Source organism: Phocoena sinus, chromosome 2 (assembly GCF_008692025.1).
Source record: "Phocoena sinus isolate mPhoSin1 chromosome 2, mPhoSin1.pri, whole genome shotgun sequence".
Lineage (NCBI taxonomy): Eukaryota > Metazoa > Chordata > Mammalia > Artiodactyla > Phocoenidae > Phocoena > Phocoena sinus.
In genome coordinates this window covers 176,075,903-176,100,084 of record NC_045764.1, presented here as the reverse complement: position 1 = coordinate 176,100,084, position 24,182 = coordinate 176,075,903, and the positions used below count along the sequence as shown (strand labels likewise).

The window sequence follows — 24,182 nt, the reverse complement described above, 5'->3', positions numbered from 1 at the left end:
TTTCCAGTCAATACCTCCCACAGAGGTAGATGCTACTGTGATTTTATCTCCATGAGCCAGTTTTGCCACAGGTTCCTTTAGTGTTGCATCTTCGAACCTCTATCTGTCCCCTCATCTGCTCCACCTGGCTGCCCTGCTCCTGCTGAAGCTCCCCCCGCCTCCGCCTCCCTTTCCCAGGTTGGGGATTCCTAACCCTGCATCCTGGCTCCCCAGCCCTCGCCCACCCCCATGGCCTCAGTGACCTCCCACGAGTTCTAGGCCCCCCCTCCTCTCCCGACGCCAAAGGTTTGTTTGGGTGGAAGACATTCTCCGTCACCCTCCTTCCCCAGGCACACGAATAAACCCGTAATCTTGGTATAAGCAGGGACTCGCTAGGCAAACCCAGCCTGGAGACAAACAGCAGGCCCCTTCCTACCAAACTGACACCCCAAGGCATCTGTTTGCGGGGAGGGGAAGGTGGGCAGTAGAGTCTGAAGCGGCCACTGCGGGTGCAACACGAATTCACGGGGCGCTGGGTAGACCGCGGGGGCGCCCCTCTCCAGCAGCCCCCACCCTGTACGGGCGGGCCTGTCTCCCGCCCGTCAAGTTAGAAGAAGGTCGCCTTTTCCGTAAGGCCGCTCCCAGCCCAGATGAGACCCGGTTTTAAAAGAGACAGCCGAGGCTGCCAGCGCTGCGTCTGCGGGACGGCCCTCGACGCTCACGTCAGCCCACCGGCCACGAAGCCCTCAGGGAGGACAGGCCCCGTGGGTCTACTCCGAGACCCCCGGTCCCCTTCTGGAGGAAAGACGTGCGCGCGCGGGAGCGCAGGCCTCGCACACAGAGGCCCGGTCCCCGACGCGCTCGCGCACGCCGCCCGGCCGCCCTCTGCGCACGCGCCTGCGCCACAATCTCGGCGGAGCACTGGCTATTCGCTCGCCCCGCCCCCGCCGGGTGACACTCCCCTTCGACCCCGCCCGCCCGACCTTCCCAGCATCCCGACCACCCCCCCCGCTACGGCAAGCGGCGAGGTCCGATCCCGCCGGGAGCCGGGAGCCGGGAGCGCAGGGGCGGGGCGGCGCGCTGAGGTCAGCGCGGCGGCGGCCGGCCACGCCGTGGTTGGCTGCGCCCGCGCTGGCCGCGCCCTGGTTGGCTGCGGGCCGCGGGGCTGTGCCGCCGGGTCGAGGCTGGGGTCGGGGCTCGGGCGCCGGCCGGGCTTGCGCAGCGCTCGGCTCCGCTGCAGGTCGACGGCGGGCGGCGAGGAGGGTGCGGCCGCGGGCGGGGCCGAGGAGCGCGAGGCGGGGGCGGGCGGCGGCGCCGAGGGGAGGAGACCAGCCCATGGACCCGCGGGGCCCGGCGCCCCAGACGCTGCGCCGCCGGGACCGAGCCCAAGATGTCGGCCTAGGCCGGGGCGCGACGACGCGGACGGGGCGGCGACGAGGGGCCGCGGCTGCCGAGGCTCGCGGCCGCCGGGACGCTGAGGGCTCGCCCTGACGGACTGGCCGAGCGGGCGGCGAGAGGCCGGCGCGTTGGGAGCGGGCCGCGCGGCACCATGTCTGCCAAGGTGCGGCTCAAGAAGCTGGAGCAGCTGCTCCTGGACGGGCCCTGGCGCAACGAGAGCGCCCTGAGCGTGGAGACGCTGCTCGACGTGCTCGTCTGCCTGTACACCGAGTGTAGCCACTCGGCCCTGCGCCGCGACAAGTATGTGGCCGAGTTCCTCGAGTGGGGTAAGTGTGCGCGGGCCTGACCCTCGGCTCTGCGACCCCCGCCCGGTTGCGCTCTCCCCCCACTCCGCCCGCCTCCTCCCTGTCCTCGGGCTTCCGCTCATCCCGCCTCGTCACCGCTCCCAGACCCGCCGCCCCATCCCTGTCCGGCCGCTCCTGGCGCCCTCACCGCTTCGCGGCTCTCCATCCCGCCCTGCCCTCCTCTTTGGCCTTCTCGCATCCGCGTTCGGCCGACCCGCCCCCTCATCCTGCTCCTCGGAGCCACATCCTCCGTTCCCACCCCCACCCCCGCGCCCGGCCATCGCCCCGGCCGCTTCCTAGATCCACCCTCCGAGTCTGGATATCGTTTCCTGCAGCACTCCCTGGGATATCCGCCCCTCGCCCTTGGGGTCCGGAGTCCGCGTCGAGTTGCTCCCCCCGCTCGCCCTGCTGGCTTGTAGGGGCAGCGGCGTGTGCTTTTTGCGTCTGTCCCCCGCACCCCCGTGCGTCTCCTGGGAGCCCCTCCTAGGTGACAGCCTGTCTGCATCCCTTGGTGTCTGGGGCCTGAACATCCCTTTGACTGTACCACCTCTAAGGGAATTTTAAGGTTAAAAGCCTTGTTTTGAATACACCGTGCGAGAGCAAATGGATTTTTTTCATTGTAGTTTTGCCAGACCCTTGTAATATTTGGGGGGCAGCTGGAACTGTTAGTATATGGAAGTCACTTAAGAACTTTCTTCGTCTGATCTTTGCGTGCCTTCATCATTGGTTAACTAAGCTATTATGCTTTATTAGGACAAAAATTTGATTAAGCTACTTAATGGTTAGAATCTCAAGAACAGCTACACGTGTAAAGTGAAATCTTCTTACATTCTCTCTCTCTAACTTGGACATTTTGTCAAGACTCTCAGTCTCATATAAAAATACTGAGAGGGAAGATGCAGTGTTTCTGTTCAGGGTTCGGGCCAGATCTATGAAAATCTTATCCTTGGGTCATGTGCGCCATTGGCCTAGGACTGTGCAGTTGGACCCAGTAATTTCTAACCTTTGGGGCTGATAAAGCTGATATTGACATGAAGAAACAAACGAATGTATTCCATAGTGAGGCCACCTCCTCTGCCAAAATGGTAATTAGAATTTGGAATTTTGTTTACAAAATAAAACTTAAGTTGTGATATTCTTTAGAGAGCTTCTGTTTTTCGCTCTTTAGTGGAATTTTGATGTCTTGTGAGAGCAGCAGTAGAAGGAGGCCCACAGCCCCAGGACAGCCTGTTATGCTTTATTTTGGTGGGGTCCACCTTTCTTGATTATATACGATATCAGTAAAATAAGAGTACTATTCATTTTCTGGGGTCATTTATCAATGACATGATTTCTAACTGAATGATTTAACTGACTTCACAGTTGCTTTGAAAGTGAAGTCTTTGGTGCCTGTTACATCCCAGCCTTCTGAGTATTCTCTTTGCTGTTCTTGCTGAGCGTTTGATCTTGAAATCCAGTTTCAAGATCAGGTTCAACTCAGTGCTTGGTATGTGAGTAAATGTGTGACTGCAAAGAGGAGGCAGAGGGAAGGTTGAGTTAGCAGGTAAGGTGTGGTCCAGCTAGCCTCTGGCCTGGGGACCTGCAGTGCCTCGGAGGGGCTTATCCTGAAGGCTGGGTGCCCTGTGGAGCAGTGGTCCTTCCTTGTGCAGCCCCCTCAACCACCAGATGGTACCTGCCACTCTGTGAACTGGTGGGCTTCACTGGAGGAAGCTCTTCTCTGCATGTGCGGAGGTCTTATGAGATTTGGGTTTTCCAAGTCTTAAGTAGAAGCTGTGTGCTGTAATATAAGAAATACTTTGAAAATCGTGTGCTGGCTCTTTGGAAATTATGATTACAAATAAATTACATTATTCTAAAGAACTCAGTCTGCACAGAGCTTTAAATTACAGAGAAGAATGTACTCTAAGGTGGCACGTTCATGGAATAGTAATATATTTTAGAAGCAGTATTTCATCTCATGTGTGTTAACATACGCACCGATGTAACTCCACAGTGTGTATTACTAGTTAGGATGTGTGTGCAGTCATTATTTAGTGTTACTTGGAATGCCCAGTCATTGTGTTTGGAAGGCAAAGAATGGTCTTCCAAGTGGAATTACTTCTGCTCTGCTCAAGAAACACATACCTAGGCTGTCAGCCTGCGGATTGTTGAGTGTTTGCATTTACACTCCGCCTGATGTTTGAGACCTCTGATGTGTTGAGTCCTCTCCTGCAGAGGGGCCAACCTTGCTAGGTGTCTGTTAACAGTTATGTAGAATTCTTGAAGCTTAATGAAGAAAAATAGCCGATTCAGCCCAGATTTGAGACTTACTGGGGAATCTTTGAGGAAGTTTGGAAAGTATTAAAGATTTTAAGTTTTAAAAGAAGATTTTCTTATTTCCACAGTGGCTGCTTGGGACAAGACTCATGCTAGGCTTCGCTGTAGATTTTGCCTTTAATTTTCCCTTGATTGTGTTTCTAGTTTGATTAGTTTTCTCTGTGAGATCCAGGACCTTAATTAAAAGTTGGAAATACCCTGCTTTGCATGTGTATTTCTTTAAGCTGTTTTTTAAATGCAAATTTGATACCATTTGAAGCAGAGCATATGAAACATTTTGAAATTTCTACAAGTAAACAGCAACAAATATGGACAACTAAATGAGGTGAAATTGTTGTCTTTCATCTTCGTTACATAAAAATACTTTTACGTGTCTTAACATTTGTTTTTCATGACTTAAAAATAATGGCTGGTATTATATTTAGACAGAGCTGATGTTTGAAGTCCCAGCCCATTGGCACTGGGTGGACCACAGTGGCCCTCTGCTCTGACCCCCACGTGGCCTGCAGAGCAGGTGGGAGGCCTGGAGCTCGCTGCTGGCGGCAGACGTGAGCGTGGGTTTCCCGTTTCCCAGTCCAGGGCATCTTCTCCCATCGTGCCACCACGCTTCCTCTGTAAGGGCTAGAATTAATCTTTGTAGCCCTCTGTTTAATTTCCTCATTGGTGATTTTTCTTATTATGAAGGAAGCGGTACCTTCTCAGAGTTCTCCTTCATCTGTGTGAATTCCTGTAGCTCTTGGCCTGGGGATGCAGCCCTAGGTGTGAGTGGGATGACTCTTCCGAGTTTAATGCGTTCAGGCTTAGCTGGTGGTGCTGAACGTCTCAAGATAACATTTTAATCTAATGGTTTCTCCAGATAGAATTTTTGCGTAACATAGGAACACGTTTTTTAACTTACAGATATAAGAAACAGATCTTTTGAATAATACGATCTAACTTGTAGGGGAATACGGGGATTGGGTAATAAAATTTAGGTTAACATAATTTGGATTTGTAAATAGGTATTTGAAATGCATGGTGATATTGACTGCATGGCAAGTGATGGAACGGCTGAAACCATTAAACATTAACCGGCCAGCCTTACTTTTTCTCTCTTAAAACCTCCTCCATTGACAGTTGGGCTTTGAGGTAAACAGCAGTGTCTTTGTTAAATGTAGACTTGCAATAAGTAAAACTGGAGTTGGAGTGAGTTGGTCTCACTTCAAGATACCACTGTGTGAGCTGACTGAAAAAGCTTCTGCTGCTTGGTGAATTGCTCTTCAATTGCAAATGCACGTTAAGGTAAAAACTCAGAATGCGCCGGTGGCAGTGTTGACAGGAACGCCCCTTGCCTTTGCCCTGCCTCTTGTTGCAGGACCTGACGCCCTTGGAAGTCTTGTCCTGTCTGCTGACGTCTGTGACGCTGGATAAACATGCGAGCAAACAGGACTGTTAATTTCAAACTATATTAAGTACAACAAAGCTATTGAATGCTTTTCTTGGTAAAGAGGCAAAATGTATTTTTTGAGACTAATAAAGTAAAAGGATCATGCTACAAGAGACCACATATAGATTTTTTTACCCTTTTTAAAAAAATCATAAGTGGTAAAATGGGGCTTCCCTGGTGACGCAGTGGTTAAGAATCTGCCTGCCAATGCAAAGGACACGGGTTCGAGCCCTGGCCTGGGAAGATCCCACATGCCGCGGAGGAATATGGTAATTTTTGAGGGCTTTATTTAGACTTAAAATCTACCAAAGAACAATTAAACAATTAGTATCTATTTTATCTTATTTTTTAATTTTATTCATTTAAAATAAAACAGATACTATCTATGAGATGAAGGTCACACTTTATAGTATGATTTTAAATAATCTGTTTCATATTAGATTTTTGCCAGTAGGTAAGTGGCAGCAAAATTGTTTTCAGATTAAAACTTTGCAAAAGGGATCAATTGTATAATAGGAGACTTGAAAAAATTTTTTTTAATGTTTAATTTAATTTATTTATTTTGGCTGTGCTGGGTCCTAGTTGCAGCACGCGGGATCTAGTTCCCAGACCAGGGATCGAACCTGGGCCCCCTGCATTGGGAGTGCGGAGTCGTACCCACTGGACCACCAGGGAAGTCCCCTATAATAGGAGGCTTTGGATTTTTGTTGTCTTTAGGAAAGAATTAGAAATTTGAAGAGAAATTCGAATTGAATTATATCATTTCTGTTCTTGCATTGGAGCTTCTTTGGAGACGTAAGGAATTTACTCTTCAGCGGGGAGCCTAACATTTACTGGCTTGGTGATGATTCCTCTAGCCTCCAAAATCACAGAGTCATGGGTTTGAAAACGGTTAGGAGTTTGAGAGTTCCCATGATCTGCCCTCCACCGCCATCTCCCCTATCGTTTGGGTAAACCGGGCTCTGGACATTTACCCTAATCATTTCTGAGCAAGTAGCCCTCTCACCGGGGTTTCTCTCCTTCATGGACCCATGGTCAGCCCTGGACCTCCTTGCCGGCACCTGCTTTGAAATATCTTAGTTTTATTTTAACCTTTCTTCCCCCCCCCCGCCCCCATTCCCATTATCAGTGGCCTAGCTGAAGCTCTCAGGCCCTCAGACCTAAATTAAAGCCTTTCTTGCTTGAAGATTTAAATATCTCTGCCAGATCAGTCTTCAACACTGCTTTTCATTTCATCATTCCCCCTTTCAAAACTTCTACAATGACTTTGTATTCTGTTGCCTTAAAAAAAAATCAGGTCTGAAATCCATGGTCCAACGCTGGAATTTAACATTGACCTAAGGGACTTCCCTGGTGGCACAGTGGTTAAGAATTCACCTGCCAATGCAGGGGATGAGGGTTCGAGCCCTGGTCCGGGAAGATCCCACATGCCATGGAGCAACTAAGCCAGGGCGCCACAACTACTGAGCCTGTGCTCTAGAGCCCGCGAGCCACAACTACTGAGCCCGTGTGCCACAACTGCTGAAGCCTGTGCACCTAGAGCCCATGCTCCGCAACAAGAGAAGCCACCGCAATGAGAAGCCCATCCACCGCAACGAAGAGGAGCCCCGAAGAGGTTGCTTATAGAAGTTAGACCCAGAGTGGGCTGGCTGGTAGAGGGACTACTGTTTTGCATTATATTGAATAACTCTGTAGAACTACTTGACTTTTAAAACTGAGTAAATGCATTTCCTTAATAAAAGTAAAATTGTATTTAATGAAAATCACCCCCACAGGATATGGTCAGAGGTGCCATTAATCTCAACCTCTAAAACTTGGATTAGTTGTATCTTTTTAGGTTTATTTATTTCATTTATTTATTCATTCACTCATTTATTTTTGGCTGTGTTGGGTCTTCGTTGCTGCGCGCGGGCTTTCTCTAGTTGCGGCGAGCGGGGGCTACTGTTTGTTGCAGTGTGCGGGCTTCTCACTGCTGTGGCTTCTCTTGTGGCGGAGCACGGGCTGTAGGCGCACGGACTTCAGTCGTTGCAGCACGCGGGGCCAGTAGTTGCGGCATGCGGGCCCTAGAGCACGTGGGCTTCAATAGTTGTGGCACGTGGGCTCAGTAGTTGTGGTGCGTGGGCTCCGTAGTTGTGGCGCACAGGCTTAGTTGCTCCGCAGCATGCGGCATCTTCCTGGACCAGGGCTCGAACCCGTGTCCCCTGCATTGGCAGGCGGATTCTTAACCACTGCGCCACCAGGGAAGTCCCTAAGCAACCTCTTTTAACCCTTCTATTTCTCCTTATCATCAACTGTCTTATGATCCCATTGAACTGCCAGTAATAGAGAACCAAACAACAGTGACTTAAAATCGAGGTTGAATTCTAAGTTATGTGACACTGTTGGTAGTCCAGGGCTAGGAAGACAGTCTCATTCCAAGAAGTCTTCAGGGACCTGGGCCCTTTCCTGCTAAGTCCACTGTGTGGTCTGATGGGGGCCCTCCTGTCTACACTCCAGGCAGAGGGTAAAGGTGTTATGCGGATGGGGGGATTCTTGGATGCTGATGGTTGTCTGTTTAGCAGTTCTTGCCTCAGATTTCATGCATCTAAATCGCATGCTTGTACTGCTGATTTCTGACTTGCCATTTTATATATTACCTGTTAACTTCCTACTGTGGAAGAGAAGGCTATGGAGCTTTACAGGTCTTCTTTCCTGCGCTGCCCAAAACACACACACTCTTCCTTTCTCTCTGCTTTTCCAAATCTGGCTATATAATAATTTTTGTTTAAACTGATACTCAGTGTTTGTTGTTATCATTGGGTAAACATTTTAACAGCTGAGCCACATAGGATACAGTTAATTCAGTCTCCTAAGACAAGGAATTACGTTTGTGTTAATTGGAATGAATTATTTTTTCTCTCATTTAGCGTGGATGCCAATGTATAGTCATGAATTTAGTCCAGGCTTCTAAATAGAACTCCCCAGTACAGACACCTCGAGTAATCTCTCACTTTTCATCCCTTGTAGAGCCTTTCATTTTCCTGTTCCATTGTAGGCTGTTTCTTCTCTAGGCCTGCTACTTAGCAGTCATCCTGGGATTTCTCTTCATTCCTTCTGGGAATTCTTTTTGTGCCTCTCCTGTGTGGAATGGGAATTCCTGGATCCTGTGTCTTATATGCTAGTGGCTTCCTGAGAAAGAGTTCATCAAAGAGAAGTTTTTTGAGAGCCTGTCTGAAAATTTCTTTTCTTTCCTTACACTTGAACGGCAGTTTACCTGGGTATTGAATTCTAGGTTACAGGTCATTTTTCCTCAGAAGTTTGGAGCTTTACTCAGATGTCTCCCTGCTGTTGTTGCAAAGGGGAAGCCTGAGACCATTGTGATTCCCACGCCTTTGTGAGACTTGTTCCATTTCTGGGAGCTTTCAAGGTCTTTTTTTTTTTTTTTTTAATTTTTTTTTTTTTTTTTTTTTTTAATTTTATTTATTTATTGGCTGTGTTGGGTCTTCATTTCTGTGCGTGGGCTTTCTCTAGTTGCGGCGAGCGGGGGCCACTCTTCATCGCGGTGCACGGGCCTCTCACTGTCGCGGCCTCTCTTGTTGCAGAGTACAAGCTCCAGACGTGCAGGCTCAGTAGTTGTGGCTCACAGACCTAGTTGCTCCGTGGCATGTGGGATCTTCCCAGACCAGGGCTTGAACCCGTGTCCGCTGCACTGGCAGGCAGACTCTCAACCACTGCGCCACCAGGGAAGCCCTCAAGGTCTTTACTTATCTCTAGTGTTCCTTGGTGGGTCTTTTTGGTGGGGACACTTGGGTCCTTCAGCTCTCCAGAACTTTTCTGTATTATATCTTTATGATGTCTGCTTTCTTCATTCTTGCCTTTTTGGTTGCGTGTTATTCATATTTTGGACCTTCTGGAATTTTCTGCTAGTTTCCTTTCTCCTACTTTTTTCCATTCATTGATCTTTTGTCCTTATTTTTCTGGGAGAGATCCTCAACTTTGTCTTCTAGTCTTTACATTGAGTTTTTATTTCTGCCATTCATTTCTAAGTGTTTTTGTCCTTAGTATTTCTTTCTTTTTAATAACATCTTGTTTCTGTTTCATGAAGGCAAAATCATTGAAAACTTTTTCCTCTTTATGTTTTGTTGATTTATGTGCGTACATTTATGTTTTACAGACATTTTCTTTTGTTTCTTGTGCTGTCTCTGTTTCTTCTGAGTCCTTTTTATCCTGTTTCCTACTTTGGTCTTCGTCTTTGATGTCAGAAGCTCTTCTTCAGATGTCTGGTGATTATTGGCTGTCTTCCATAATTATGCCTGGACTGATTGGAACTCTCTGTGTGCGCAAACTTCAAATGTTGAGTCTCACCACTAGAAGGCAGATGGGGGTGTGGCTCATTTGAGGGGCGCTGCCAGGGTTGTTAAAGTAGTTCCTCCTCTGGGCTGTCAGTTTCCCCAGAGTGGGGTTTCTGGTCTCCTGCTTAGATGGTAGGGAGAGTGGTATATGCCCAGCTGCCAGCTTTCTGCGAAGGTGGGGTGAGGTGGAGGAGGGCCAGTGGTGGGGATGGGGGTGGGAGGAGGTCTGGAGTATAACTACTTCTTCTGCGGACTTAAAGCCAATTCTGTTTTCTGTCCATTATTGTTTAGCCTTCAAGGTACTGCCTGTGTGGATAGGTAACGTGGCGATGTTTGAATTGGGTGTTTGTGACTCAGGGACCCGGTGTATAAACTTTATCTTTCTTGAAGTGACACAGAGCTGATTCTGTTTAACTCTAAAGCTTTTGGTATGTAGGAAGAAATCACCAATTTAAAATAAAGAGCAGAATAAGAAATGTTCTTGCCACTCATGGTTTTATAAATACATAAAAAACAAATGAAATCCAAAGGTAAATAGACCTCCCTCGTTCCTTAAAAAACTAAAAATAGAACTACCGTATGACCCAGCAGTCTCACTACAGGGCATATACCCTGAGAAAACCATGATTCAGAAAGATACATGTACTACAATGTTCGTTGCAGCTCTATTTACAATAGCCAGGGCACGGGAGCAACCTAAGTGTCCATTAACAGATGAATGGATAAAGATGTGGCACATGTATACAATGGAATATCACTCAGCCATAAAAAGGAGTGAAATTGAGTTATTTGTAGTGAGGTGGATGGACCTAGAGACTGTCATACAGAGTGAAGTAAGTCAGAAAGAGAAAAACAAATACCTTATGCTAACGCATATATATGGAATTTTAAAAAGCGGTACTGATGAACCTAGTGGCAGGGCAGGAATAAAGATGCAGACATAGAGAACGGACTTGAGGGCACGGGGGTGGGGGGGGAAGCTGGGGTGAAGTGAGAGAGTGGCATGCACATATATACACTACCAAATGTAAAATAGATAGCTAGTGGGAAGCAGCCGCATAGCACAGGGAGATCAGCTCCGTGCTTTGTGACCACCTAGAGGGACAGGATAGGGAGGGTGGCAGGGAGGCTCAAGAGGGAGGGGACATGGGGATATATGTATGCATATAGCTGATTCATTTTGCTGTACACTAGAAACTAACACAACATCGTAAAGCATTTATACTAAAAAAAAAAGTTAAGGAAACCTAAGCACTCAAAAAAAAAAAAAAAAAACCAAAGGTAAATAGACCTCCCTTACCAGGATACCCAAACTACATTTTAAGGCTGTTGCTCTCTTGTGCTTTACCCCTGTTCATGTGAAAGAATTGAATTAAAAACATTGAGTTTCTCTCGTTTTGTTTAAAAAATTTAAATCAGGGGGCTAAATTGACTTTTAACATATTTTTAACTTGAAATAGCATTTATATTGATTCTTCATTATTGAGAAAGATGTTGGTTTCATAATTAATGGGTTTGCAGCAATCCTTAAAAAATAATTTTGCAGCTCAGATTTGTTTCTTTTTTAACCCTAAGTATTTGGAATCAGATTGTTGAAAAGTCTTTAAGTATATTAACAAATCACCTTTTTGATGTACCTTTAAATGAATCTGAGAAAATGTTGATGAAGCATTGCTTTCAAATATGTAGGATATATTGTCTAGCTAGCAACACTTTGGGAGGTTACTAAGAATGCTCTATTTCCAATTCCACCAGTTAAGGTGTCAAGGGTAGCATTTACATTAGACTGTATTGGGACAAAAATGTTTCTCAAAACCTAAGGCATTATTATGGTTTTATGTAATCAAAGTGATAAGCCTGGACATATTTCTTGTAGAAGTATATAATTATTTTTAAAAAAGCAAGATTTGTGTTTATGAAGTTTTGATAATCCTTGTGAAATGATATGTTAAGAGGGATATTGAACAGACCCTGGATGTCTATCAACAATGTGAGAGAAACTTAAATCGAATTACACAGCTAACTAAATTTATTTTAGTGAAAAAGGAAGGTTTCCCTGCCATTTACAATTAACAAATGATTTCTTTTCTTTTCTCTTGTCTTTCTTTTTTGTAGCAGTTTTATTGAGATGTAATCCACATGCGTTTACCTATTTGGGTTGTAGAGTTCAGCAGGTTTAGTATTTCGTAGAGTGGTGCAGCTATTTATTTCCACCTTCATCACCTTCAAAAGAAATCCTAAACCCTTTAGCTGTCAGTCCCAACTCCTTGCTTCCCTCACCAGCCCCAGGCAGCCCTGAGCAGCCACTAATCTCGTTTCATTATATATTGGCATATTCTGGACATTTCCTATAAATGGAATCATATAATATGTGGTCTTTTGTGATTGGATTCTTTTCACTTAGCGTAATGTTTTCAAGGATCTATCTGTATTTCATTCCTTTTTATTGCTGAATAATATTCTGTTATATGGATAGTCCATATTTTGTTTACCCATTCATCAGTTGATGGACATTTGGGTTATTTCTACCTTTGAGCTATTTTGAATAATGTTGCTATGAACGTTAATGTACAGGTTTTTATGTGGACATATGCTGTCATTTCCCTTGATTGTATACCTGGGAGTGGAATTGCTAGGTCATTTGGTAACTCTCTGCTTAGCATTTTGAAGAACTGCCAGATTGTTTTCCATAACAGCCGTCCCAGTTCACATTCCCGACAGCAGCAGTAGGGTTCCAGTTTCTCCTCATCCTCCCCAATGCTTGTTCTTATTTGTCTTTTTTATTCTAGCCATACTAGTGTGTGTTGAAGTGGTATCTCACTGTGGTTTTGATTTGCTTTTGCCTAAAGGCTAACGATGAGCATCTTGTTTATTGTTTTGTTTATTGGCCATTTTTATATGTTCTTTGGAGAAATGTCTATTCAGGTTCCTTGCTCATTTTTTTAAATTGTGTTAAATAAACAAAATTGTTTATTTTGTTGAGTTGTGAGAGTTCTTTATATATTCTGGATACAAATCCTTCATTAGACGTGTGATTTGCAGATATTTTCTCCTATACTGTAGGTTGTCATTTCAATTTTCTTAATGGTTTCCGTTGAAGCACAAGTTATTAATTTTGATGAAATCCAATTTAACTTTTGTTGCTTTTGGTGGCATATGTAAGAATCCGTTGCTAAATCCAGGGTCACAAAGATTTATATCTGTGTTTTCTTCTAAGAATTTTATAGTTTTAGCTTTTACATTTACGTCTTTGATCCATTTTGAATCATTTTTTATATAAGGTGTGAGATGGGAGTTCAAATTCATTCTTTTGCATGTGGCTATCCTGTTATCCCAACACCATTTGTTGAAGAGACTGTGTTTTTCCCATTGAATAGTCTTGGCACCCTTGTCAAAATCAACTTGCCATAAACGTATGGTCTTATTTCTGGGCTCTCAGTTCTCTTCTGTTGATGTATATGCCTATTTTTATGTAACTACCACACTTTCTTGATTACTGTTGCTTTGTAGTAAGTTTTGAAATCGGGAAGTTTGAGTCCTCCAACTTTGTTCTTTTTCAAGGTGGTTTTGGCTATTCTGGGTTCCTTGAACCTCCATATGAATTTTAGGGTCAGTGTGTCAATTTCTATGAAGAAGCCCTCTGGGATTCTGATAGGGATTGAGTTGAATCTGTAGATCAATTTGGGGAGTATTGCCATCTTGACAATATTAAGTCTGCCTGTCTATAAACACAATATATCTTTCCATTTATTTAGCTCTCTGAATTTTTTTTCAAAAGTATTTTGTAGTTTTCAGAGTTTAACTTGTTTTTACTTTTTTACTGTGGTAAAATACATATGACATAAAATGTGCCATTTTAACTTTTTTTTTTTTTCTTCTTCGCGGCACGCGGGCCTCTCACTGCTGTGGCCTCCCGTTGCGGAGCACAGGCTCCGGACCCGTAGGCTCAGCGGCCATGGCTCACGGGCCCAACCGCTCCGCGGCACGTGGGACCCTCCTGGACCGGGGCACGAACCCGCGTCCCCTGCATCGGCAGGCGGACTCCCAACCACCGCGCCACCAGGGAAGCCCCATTTTAACTTTTTGAGTGATCATTTAGTTGCATTAATTCCATTCACCATGCAAAGCGTAAGATTTGTACTTATGTTGTTAAATTATTCCCAAGTTTGTCTCTTTTTAAATGCTATTGCAAGTGGAATTGTTTTCTTAATCTCATTTTTGGATTGTTCATTGCAAATTTATACAAATACAATTTTTTAATATAAATTTTTATTTATTTATTTTTGGCTGCGTTGGGTCTTTGTCGCTGCACACGGGCTTTCTCTGGTTGTGGCAAGCAGGGGCTACTCTTAGTTGTGGTGTGTGGGCTTCTCATTGCGGTGGCTTCTCTTGTTGTGGAGCATGGGCTCTAGGCGCGCAGGCTTCAGTAGTTGTGGCATGTGGACTCAGTAGTTGTGGCTTGCGGGCTCTAGAGTGCAGGCTCAGCAGCTGTGGCACATGGGCTTAGTTGCTCCGCGGCACGTGGGATCTTCCCGGACCAGGGCTTGAACCCATGTCCCCTGCATTGGCAGGTGGATTCTTAACCACTGCGCCACCAAGGAAGCCCCAAATACAATTTTTTTAATAGTGATTCTGTATCCTGCAAAATTGCTCAACTTGTTTATTAGTTCTAATGGTTTTTTTAGTGGATTTCTTAGGATTTTTGTGTACAAAGTCATGTCACCCATGAATAGAGGTAGTTTTGTTTCTTCCTTTCCAATTTGGATGCCTTTTATTTATTTTTGTTGCCTAATTGTCCTGGCTAGAACCTCTAGTACAGTGTGGAATAGAAGTGGCAAGCGTGGGCGTTCTTGTCTCATTCCTGATCTTAGGGAGAAAGTGTCTCTATCTTTCACCATTAAGTATGCTGTTAGCTGTGAGTTTTCATAGATGCCCTTTATTAGGTTGAGGAAGTACCCTTCTATTCCTAGTTTGTTGAGTATTTTTGTCATGAAAGTTTATTGGATTTTATCAGCTGCTTTTTTGCATCTGTGGAGATAGTCATGTGGCTTTTGTTTCTTACTCTGTTGCTGTGGTGTATTACATTTAATTGATTTCTGTATGTTGAATCAATCTTGCATTCCTGGGATAAATCCCACTTGGTCACAGTGTACAATTCTTTTTCTGTGTTACTTGATTTGGTTTGCTAGTATTTTGTTGGAGATTTTTGCATCTATATTCATAAGAGATAATTGGTCTGGAGTGTTTTTCTTTCGTCATATGTCTTTGTCAGATTTTGGTATCAGGATACTACTGGCCTTATAGAATGAGTTAGGAAGGGTTCTCACATTTTTTGAGAGTTTGTGAAAAATTAATATTTGATTCTTCCCATGTTTGATAAAAGTCACCTATGAAAAAAAAAAAGTCACCTATGAAGCCATCTGGGCTTTTTACTTAATTTATTTTATTTTAGGTTTTGGCTTCTCTTTGTTGTGGAGCATAGGTTCTAGGCACGCGGGCTCAGTCACTGTGGCTCGCGGGCTCTAGAGCTCAGGCTCAGTAGTTGTGGCGCATAGGCTTAGTTGCTCCACGGCATGTGGGATCTTCCTGGACCAGGGCTCAAATCCGTGTCCCCGGCATTGGCAGGCAGATTCTTAATCACTGTGCCACCAGGGAAGTCCCTAGGCTTTCTTTGTGGTTAGTTTTTTGATTACTAATTCAGTCTCTCTAGTTATTATAGATCTGTTCACATTTTCTGTTTCTTCTTGAGTCAATTTGGTAGTTTTTGTCTTTTTAGGAATTTGTCCATTTCATTGAGGTTAATTTGTTGGCATACAGTTGTTTGTAGTATTTCTTAATCCTTTTATTTCTGTAGGATCTGTAGTAGTGTCCCCTCTTTCATTTCAGTTCTAGCAATTTGAGTCTCCTCTTTTTTTTTTTCTTGGCCAACTTTAAAATGGTTAAAATGGCAAATTTTACATTATATATATTTTATCTGAACAAAAAAGTAATTGCAAGTAAAGGTAATTGAAATCCATCCATGTCGTTGAGTGTAAATAACTATAGCTAGTTCTTTCTGGTTGCTGTATAGTAGTCCACTGAATTCGTTTCCCACAGTTTATCCATTCATTCAGATGGACATCTGGGTTGTCCAGTTTGGGGCTATTAATGAAGAGTGATGCTGCCAGAACTTGTTTTGGTTTTTAAAATTCTCCAGAAAGAATGAATGATTTTTCTAAATCTAGTGCCTCTCTCCAAACGTTGAATTCTGTAATAGTTTGTGGAGGGTGGTCACAGATGGTCGAAGTCACAGTTCTTGGTAGCTTAGGATTGTCCCTCATACCAAGTATTAAAAATAGTAGAACCTATATCACAGAAATTATATTTGGCCAGTGCTATTTTTATTTTAAATAATGTTAAAATTATAAAAATAATGTATGCTCGTGATTTAATGAATTCAGGCAGTATAGAAGGGTATGTCATAGAGGGTAAAAGTCTTCTTCCCCTTAGTTGTATTATAATTTTTTTACTTCTTTTAAAATTTTACAGCATCTTCTAGAATTTACATTAAAATTGAATATTGATTTGAAAGATTTTTAACATAAAAATATATTTCTATTTATAGTCATTTAAAATTTTTCATAAGAAATTAACGTTAGAATATGGTTATTACATATATCGAGGATTGTGATTTTTGCCTTTGATAGACTATTAATTTTTATTGTTTATGTTAATATACATAATGCTGTTGAATCATTCATACATTGCCAGGATAAAGCACACTTAGCCATGGCATTTTATTCTCTAACTGCACAGTCAAACCTGTTGTATTCATGTTTTCTTTATTAATTGAAGAGGAGTCTGTAGTTAGTGGTTTTAACTTTCATATGTTGTCTTTGGAATATTTTGGTATCAGAATTATGCTAAGAAATAAGATTTTTTATGAAAAGTTATAAAGCTTCCAGTCTTGTGTTCAAGAATATTTTTACAGAGTGAAGAACTATCTAAATACAGTGGCTTTCAGTGGGGGATATTCTTAGACAACTTTCAAACTTAGTATTCTGTTGGGTTTTCTGTCTCTTGGTTAATTTTATAATTAATATTCCCTAAGAAACACCATTCATTTTATCAATAACCTTTGGTTTATTAACATGGAATTGTACATGAAATAATTTAACTACTTTTATTTCTTTTATGCCTGTGGCTACATCATTTTTAGTTTTCACTCAGTAGTTCATTAGGGGGAGTTACCAATTTTATGTTGTCAAAGTTTATAGCATTTATGTTATGTTGTGACTTACAGTGAAATCTTTTTCATTCTGTCTAAGTTGGTTGTAAGAATTGGAAACTAATGAATAGAATTTATAATAATTTTAGGTATGTAACTGTTATTCACTGTAAAACCCAATTGTGTGACTGGACCCAGGGAGAAGGCACCTATCCTGTGCCTTGAGCAGGAGAGTCATCCAGATGTTAGCATTGAAGAATCCCTGGACTTTCTTCCTAACTTTCTTTGCTGCTTCTGGGCATAACTCAGCTGCCACCGTTTCTTATTGCTCACGTCACTCTTTCTTGGATTCTTTTATTTTGTCAATGAAATGGACAAATTCCTAAAAAGACAAAAACTACCAAATTGACTCAATGATTTGCTAGAGTCTTTTCATGGTGGGGGGATATGTATACATATATATTTTTTTAAAATTTATTTTAAAATTTTATTATTTATTTTTGGCTACGTTGAGTCTTCATTGCTGCGTGCAGGCTTTCTCTAGTTGCGGTAAGTGGGGACTACTCTTTGTTGCGGTGCGCGGGCTTGATCTCATTGTAGTGGCTTCTCGTTGTGGAGCACGGGGCTCTAGGCGCACGGGCTTCAGTTGTTGTGGCATGTGGACTCAGTAGTTGTGGCGCACAGGCTCTAGAGCGCAGGCTCAGTAGTTGTGGCGCACAGGCTTAGTTGTTCTGTGGCATGTGGATCTTCCCGGACCAGGACTTGAACCCGTGTCTCCTGCATTGGCAGGCGGTTTCTTAACCACTGTGCCACCAGGGAAGCCCCGTGTATGTTTTATATATACAACTGTATGTGTATATAACATTTTCCCCCCATGAAGGGATCAAGGGTGGTAATCTTTCCAAGTTATTGCATGTCTAAAAATGTCTTATTGTGCCCTCATTTTAGTGGTGTTTGTTTGACTGTGTATGGATTTCTAGTGTCGAAATGTCTCCCTCTTTTTTTTTTTTTAAAAGTCAAGTCTATTTTTTTTTAATTAATTAATTTATTTTTGGCTGCGTTGGGTCTTTTTTTTTTTTTTTTTTTTTTTTTGCGGTACGCGGGCCCCTCACTGTTGCGGCCCCTCCCGCTGCGGAGCACAGGCCCCGGATGCGCAGAACCAGCGGCCACGGCTCACGACCCCAGCCGCTCTGCGGCATGCGGGATCCTCCCGGACCGGGACACGAACTTGTGTCCCCTGCATCGGCAGGCGGACTCTCAACCACCACGCCACCAGGGAAGCCCTGCGTTGGGTCTTTGTTGCTGTGCATGGGCTTTCTCTAGTTGCAGCGAGCGGGGGCTACTCTTCGTTGCAGTGTGCGGGCTTCTCATTGCGGTGGCTTCTCTTGTTGCAGAGCACGGGCTCTAGGCGCAAGAGCTTTGGTAGTCGTGGCACGCGGGCTCAGTAGTTGTGGCTTGCGGGCTGTAGAGCGCGGGCTCAGTAGTTGTGGCGCACAGGCTTAGTTGCTCTGTGGCATGTGGGACCTTCCTGGACCAGAACCTGTGCCCCCTGCATTGGCAGACGGATTCTCAACCACTGTGCCACCAGGGAAACCCCGAAATGTCTCCCTCTTGAAAAAGATATTCCTTCATGATCATGGTGAGGTGCTGGGTAGAAGGTGGCTGTAATTTTTTTCTCTTTCTGAGGATACTAATTAGAATTTTTACAAGTGTTCTCCCTGATTTATGTTTCCTGTGGGGTCAGTTCTTTGTTCACCTTGGAACTTTTCCTCGTAATGATTTTCCTTCAAATACTGGTAATTCTTGGTGGTTCTTTTTGTCGTGGATTATTTAGAAAACTTCCCTAAAAATAATATAGAATTACTAGTTGTTCCTACTGAGTGGTGATGTTTTTGAGCACTGCTAAATCCTTAGTCCATCAGATTTTATTATTTATTTATTTATATTTTAAAAATTGAGGTATAGTTGTTTTACAATGTTGTGTTAGTTTCTACTGTACAGCGAAGTGGAGTTCCCTGTGCTATACAGCAGGTTCTTATTATCTATTTTATATATATTAGTGTATATATGTCAATCCCGATCTCCCAATTCATCCTACCCCTCACCCCCCACCCCCTCCATCATATTTTATAGTTTTTCCTCTCTGGTAGCATTTTCATAACGATTGGTTTGTAATATAAACAAAACTTCATTTTGTAAGAAGAAAAAAGACTTTAAAAATTCACACATTCTTAATATCTATTTCATAGCACCACCCACATCCCTCTTCTTATGGCTTATTTCTTTCCTACTACAGTAATTATTGTGGATTGTATTGCAAGTTTAACGATGCTAAAAATACTACATTTATTATCTGTGAAAAATATTCTCCAGTAAAATGAACTTTAAATGTTTTTTAAAATAAAGTTTGGTGTGGAGAAATTTAACTGTTGTTTTCCACTTTTCCCATGGTATTCTCCTTTCTTCAAAGTGAAAGAGAGTCCTTAGGTAAACATTTAGCAGTTAGAGCATCACCTAGACCTTCTGAAAGTTGAGTCCAGGGTACGTGCTGCTGCACCGGCATTAGCCAGGTCAGGGTCTATAGAGATCTGTTACGCTGAATACTGAAGCCGTTAGTCATGGCAGCTTTGCAGAGTTTGTACGAAATGTTTACCAGCTCATAAAACTTTTATGACCCAGAAGGAATGCCAGCAATAAAACAAATGAACTCATAACAGATAAACTGGGTGTGTAGCTGATTTTCGTGCCCAGATATGCTTCCAGTGAGGAAAACTGTTGTGTGGTTTGTGACAAGACTTTGTGGAGATTTGGATTCTTTCTGTTTGGCTTTCAATTGATTTGAGTAGTTGTAAAAGGAAACTCATTTGTCAAAAACTTCTAGCCTAATATCCCTTGTCATGCCTTCACTGTCCATTTAGATATGAAATAGTCGAGGACCCCATGTTTGAAAATGTCATTGTTCCTTTTTTGGAATGGCTTGAATTTTTCATATGTTGATATTCTTTGTTTTCGTAATTAGTGTTAATAAAAGTGATAGCAATTGGTATTATCTCCTAAGTCCATTAAAAAATTTATTATAGGAATCTCAATGAGAGAGTAGAATATTGAACCCCTCCGTTTTTCTGCGGAGCCCACGTGTCTGATTCAGCCCGCCTGCCCGCCCCCGGCATTTTATGACAATTTGAAGAGTTGATTAATGTCTCGCTAGTATCCTTCCCTTTCCCCCACACTTCATATTGGTTTGTTCAGCTTTTTCGTATACATTTCTTAGAACTTTATATTTTAATATTCCCTACTGTTTCCTTGTTATATAAGGGAAATTAGCCGCTTTTCTATATTCTGTTTGATAGTTTTTCTTAGTTTGTCTTTTGTCAGAACTCGCTGGTGTTTCTTTCTGAGTTTATTACTGCAGGTTGAAGTGGAGGGTGCCGGGGTCTGAGGTCTCCAGTGCTGTGCCCCCTTCCTGTGCTGGATTCCCCCCTCTTCCTGTGCCGGGTGCCCCCTCTTCCTGTGCCAGGTGCCCCCCTTCCTGTGCCGGGTGCCCCCTCTTCCTGTGCCAGGTGCCTTCCTTCCTGTGCCGGGTGCCCCCTCTTCCTTGCTGGATTCCCCCCACTTCCTGTGCCGGGTGCCCCCTCTTCCTGTGCCAGGTGCCCCCCTTCATGTGCCAGGTGCCCCCTCTTCCTGTGCCGGGTGCCCCACTTCCTGTGCTGGATTCCCCCCACTTCCTGTGCCAGGTACCCCCCTTCCTGAGCCAGGTACCCCCCTTCCTGGGCCAGGTGCCCCCTTACTGTGCCGGGTGCCCCCTCTTCCTGTGCCAGGTGCCCTCCTTCCTGTGTCGGGTACCCCTCTTCCTGTGCCGGGTGCCCCCCCTTCCTGTGCCATGTGCCCCCCCTTCCTGTGCCATGTACCCCCCTTCCTGGGCCAGGCGCCCCCTCCCTGTGCCGGGTGCCCCCCTTCCTGTGCCGGGTGCCCCCTCTTCCTGTGCGGGATGGCGGGTAGGCTAGGCTCTGTCACCAGCGCCTTTAGACAGCCAGTGAGCACTGCCTGGCGTGGAGCTGGAGAAAATGCTGGGTGGCCAGAGTTCAGCGCAGCTTCCTCTGTCTGGAGAAATGAGAGGCCTCGCTGAGGCGAGCCGGTCGTGTTTGATCTGGTCGCAGAGGGGGTGGAGGTTTGCTGGGTGGAGGGGAGGCCAGAGCAGAGTGGCCTGGAGGCCCGGCGGGAGGAGCGGGGCGTGGCTGGACGGTGCTGAGGAGTTCCGTGGAGGGTGCAGGCTGGGAGTGGGGAGCCCGAGGCTTAGGAAGGTGGGTCAGAGCCCGATGAAGGGGCGAGGAGCATCCTCAGGGTAGAAGCCACCCCGGGAGTGGGAGGAGGTGCAGACAGCTGTGTAGCCGTGTGACAGGCGGGCCACCCCCCTCCGGCCTTTCCTGAGTGACCGTTGTGGTTATGGAAGAGGCGGTGACGCTGCACACCGTGGCACACAGCTCCAGCCACCCCTTCGCCGGTCCTGTCTCCTAAAGACACGTTCTGGTAGCTGCTCCGGTGCCCACGCGGGCCTTCCCGAACCTTCGCTTAACCCCCCCACCCTTGGTCAAGCCAGCGCGGGCCCCTCTGCGCGGGCCGCACCCGGGGGCACCCGGGATTCCGGAGGGCTGCGCGGGGCAGGCCAGGCCCGGCTGGAGATGATGGTGGGCGGGGCTCTGGGGTAGCCTGCTGTGCCCGCTGCCGGCCCTGCCACTCAGCGTCCTCCGTGCCGCTCAGGTGCTCCCCTTCCCATCCCGCCGCAGAGTTCCAGGTCCTCTAGGTGTGAGAAGGCTGGTCCCGTAGGGAAGTCACAGTGATTCTCAGCGTTTCCTCTTAAACTGGGGTTTGCACGGTCAGGGTCAGGGTGGGACGAGCCCTCGAGGCTGGTTGGGAGGTTGTGAGTATCCTGTGCACTGGAGGATGTGACGGCTCCCAGTGGGGGACAGGCACGGCATCCCCTGACCGAGCAGGGGGGCGAGGGAAGTGAGAGGTGCGGGCTTGCCTCTCGGGTCCCTCGTGTCAGAAACGGCCACGCTGCCCAGGATGTGGGGAAAGGGTCCTCACTGACTTCAAGGCCAGAAGCTCATTTAGGTGCTTGTTCAGCTTGGATGACCAGCAGGGAACTCCAAGAGACACGCTGGGCTCCTAGCATCTATTTTAGATATTTTTTTAAATATAAGGCAGGTCTTAAATATAACATAACAGTTGTTTGTTGGAGACACTTTGGAATTGACATTGGTGAGGACTCACTTTTAAAAATATGATCTTAAGCTTTTGGTTTTTTAATTGGGCTTCAGAAAAAGCAGTTCATGCTTGGCTGTGTCTGACGGTGAAGCCGTACCCTCCAGTGCATCCAGCTCTTACTTTTTCTTTAATCCAGCTCTGAAAAGCCAACCTGCCGACAGGCCAAACAAAGGCTGTGCCCTTGAAATGTTAGGAGAGCCAAGCAGCTTCCTGCTGAGAGCACTCCGGGGAAGAGCTAAGGAGGGGTGTGTGTGCAGATTCAGTTCACTCAGAATCGCCAGACATTCTGGAAAAGTGTGATTTTTTAAAAATCAAATAACACTTGTAATATAAATCTTTAATTTTAATGAAGGATTGTTTAAGGAGAAAGCCATTTTTTGATTGGTTCTTATAGTGTGCAAAGGTAGACTTCACAAAGCTAGATGTCCTTTTTTGAAATGTTAACATTTGCCAACCTTTCAGTAAAATTGTATTGATTTACGGGAAGCTTTTGTCATTTGTTTTCAGCTTGTCTCATCTCTGGCTGTCTAGTGAGAAGAGGACCACCGTACCAATGGCTAGATGAAACCAGAGTGATGCTTAAAAGAGTCTTATATACAAACAGCGTCCTTCCTACTTTTTAACTTATTTTGCGAACGGTGAGCTGAAGATAGAAGATACAGGAGGACATTTAACCTTCTCTAGTGTCTGGATTATTTTCCTTTGTGTTTCATTTCCTTTATGCTGACATTTTATTAGTGAAAAAATACAAAGCAGAGGGCTTGCTCGCTTATTTTTTAAAAAGTACCTCAAAAATGCATGGGTTCAGTTGGATGATGTGACGTATCACTTAATGTGGATAGCGTGGCATCCAGCCTTGGACATATCCAATTGTTGATGTTCAAATAAACAGCATATAAAATGAGTGAAGCCATTTTTGTCACATCTAAAGTACTTCTCCAGCAACTTTATAAGCTTTAACAAAAAACAAAACCATGCAACTTGGTTCTTCTGTACACTCAGGAGCGTTTTGAAAAGGCTTGGTTTCTACCTTAGCCTTGCAGGGCGAGGGCTTTGAAACTGCTCGAGCACTCAGAATCGCAGGCCCATCTGGGGCTGAGGTGGGTGACAGCTGCTCAGAGGTCAAAACCGCCCTCCTGTCAGGGCCGAGAGGCAGGCACAGAGGCCGGCTGCCCCTTATTTCCCCCCTTTTGGAAGGGAAGTGAGTGCATCGCTCTGAGGGCAGCTTGCTTGGTTCTTTTCTCTGGTTCAGAAGCAGTTGCCTTGAAAGTAGGTTAAATATTGGAGTTGCTCTGTGGCTTGCTGTTGCCGTTTTGAATATTCTTACTCTCCTTCATGTCTGGCCACTGGGGCTGCAGTCTAGCATTTCTTGGTAGCCGCAGATGTCTGACATAGGAGTAGGTTCTAGAAGATTCATGTAATTTTGGTAGAAGCACATCCTTCCAGAGATATTTATTCCTTGGGCAAAAATACAGAGCTAGTCACTGAATATGGTAACGCTTGAGTGACTTTTGAATAGGAGAAGATCACTGACGAAAAGGGTTACTTTTAAACCCCCCCCTTTTTTTTTTTTTGCGGGACGCGGGCCTCTCACTGTTGTAGCCTCTCCCGTTGCGGAGCACAGGCTCCGGACGCGCAGGCTCAGCGGCCATGGCTCATGGGCCCAGCCGCTCCGCGGCATGTGGGATCTTCCCGGACCGGGGCACAAACCCATGTCTCCTGCATTGGCAGGCGGACTCTCAACCACTGCGCCACCAGGGAAGCCCCCCTCCCCCACTTTTTCTAAACACCTTGTATATCAACCATCCAGTTCAGAGACATTGTCATATCGGACTTGGGTCATTTCTGTATTTGGCTCTGGGCAGTCATTATGAACACTGATGAAAATGGTTTATGTACAGAAGGTTTAGGAGCTT

General features: G+C 45.2%; 1 protein-coding gene across 2 annotated transcripts in view; it reads left to right on the top strand.

Annotated features, from left to right (window-relative positions):
- Positions 1-1,181: 1,181 nt before the first annotated feature.
- The window catches only part of CDC42BPB (CDC42 binding protein kinase beta), a 114,954-nt gene continuing 91,953 nt past the window's right edge, over positions 1,182-24,182 (top strand). Inside the window, exon 1 of one of the 2 annotated variants that reach the window (XR_004348281.1) lies at positions 1,182-1,703. Coding sequence is in view for 1 of the 2 variants with exons in the window: in XM_032621317.1 (XP_032477208.1) it covers positions 1,529-1,703 (175 nt within the window). In the remaining variant the exon portion in view is untranslated. The remainder of the gene's footprint in view (positions 1,704-24,182) is intronic. The other variant, XM_032621317.1, reaches the window with a different exon arrangement.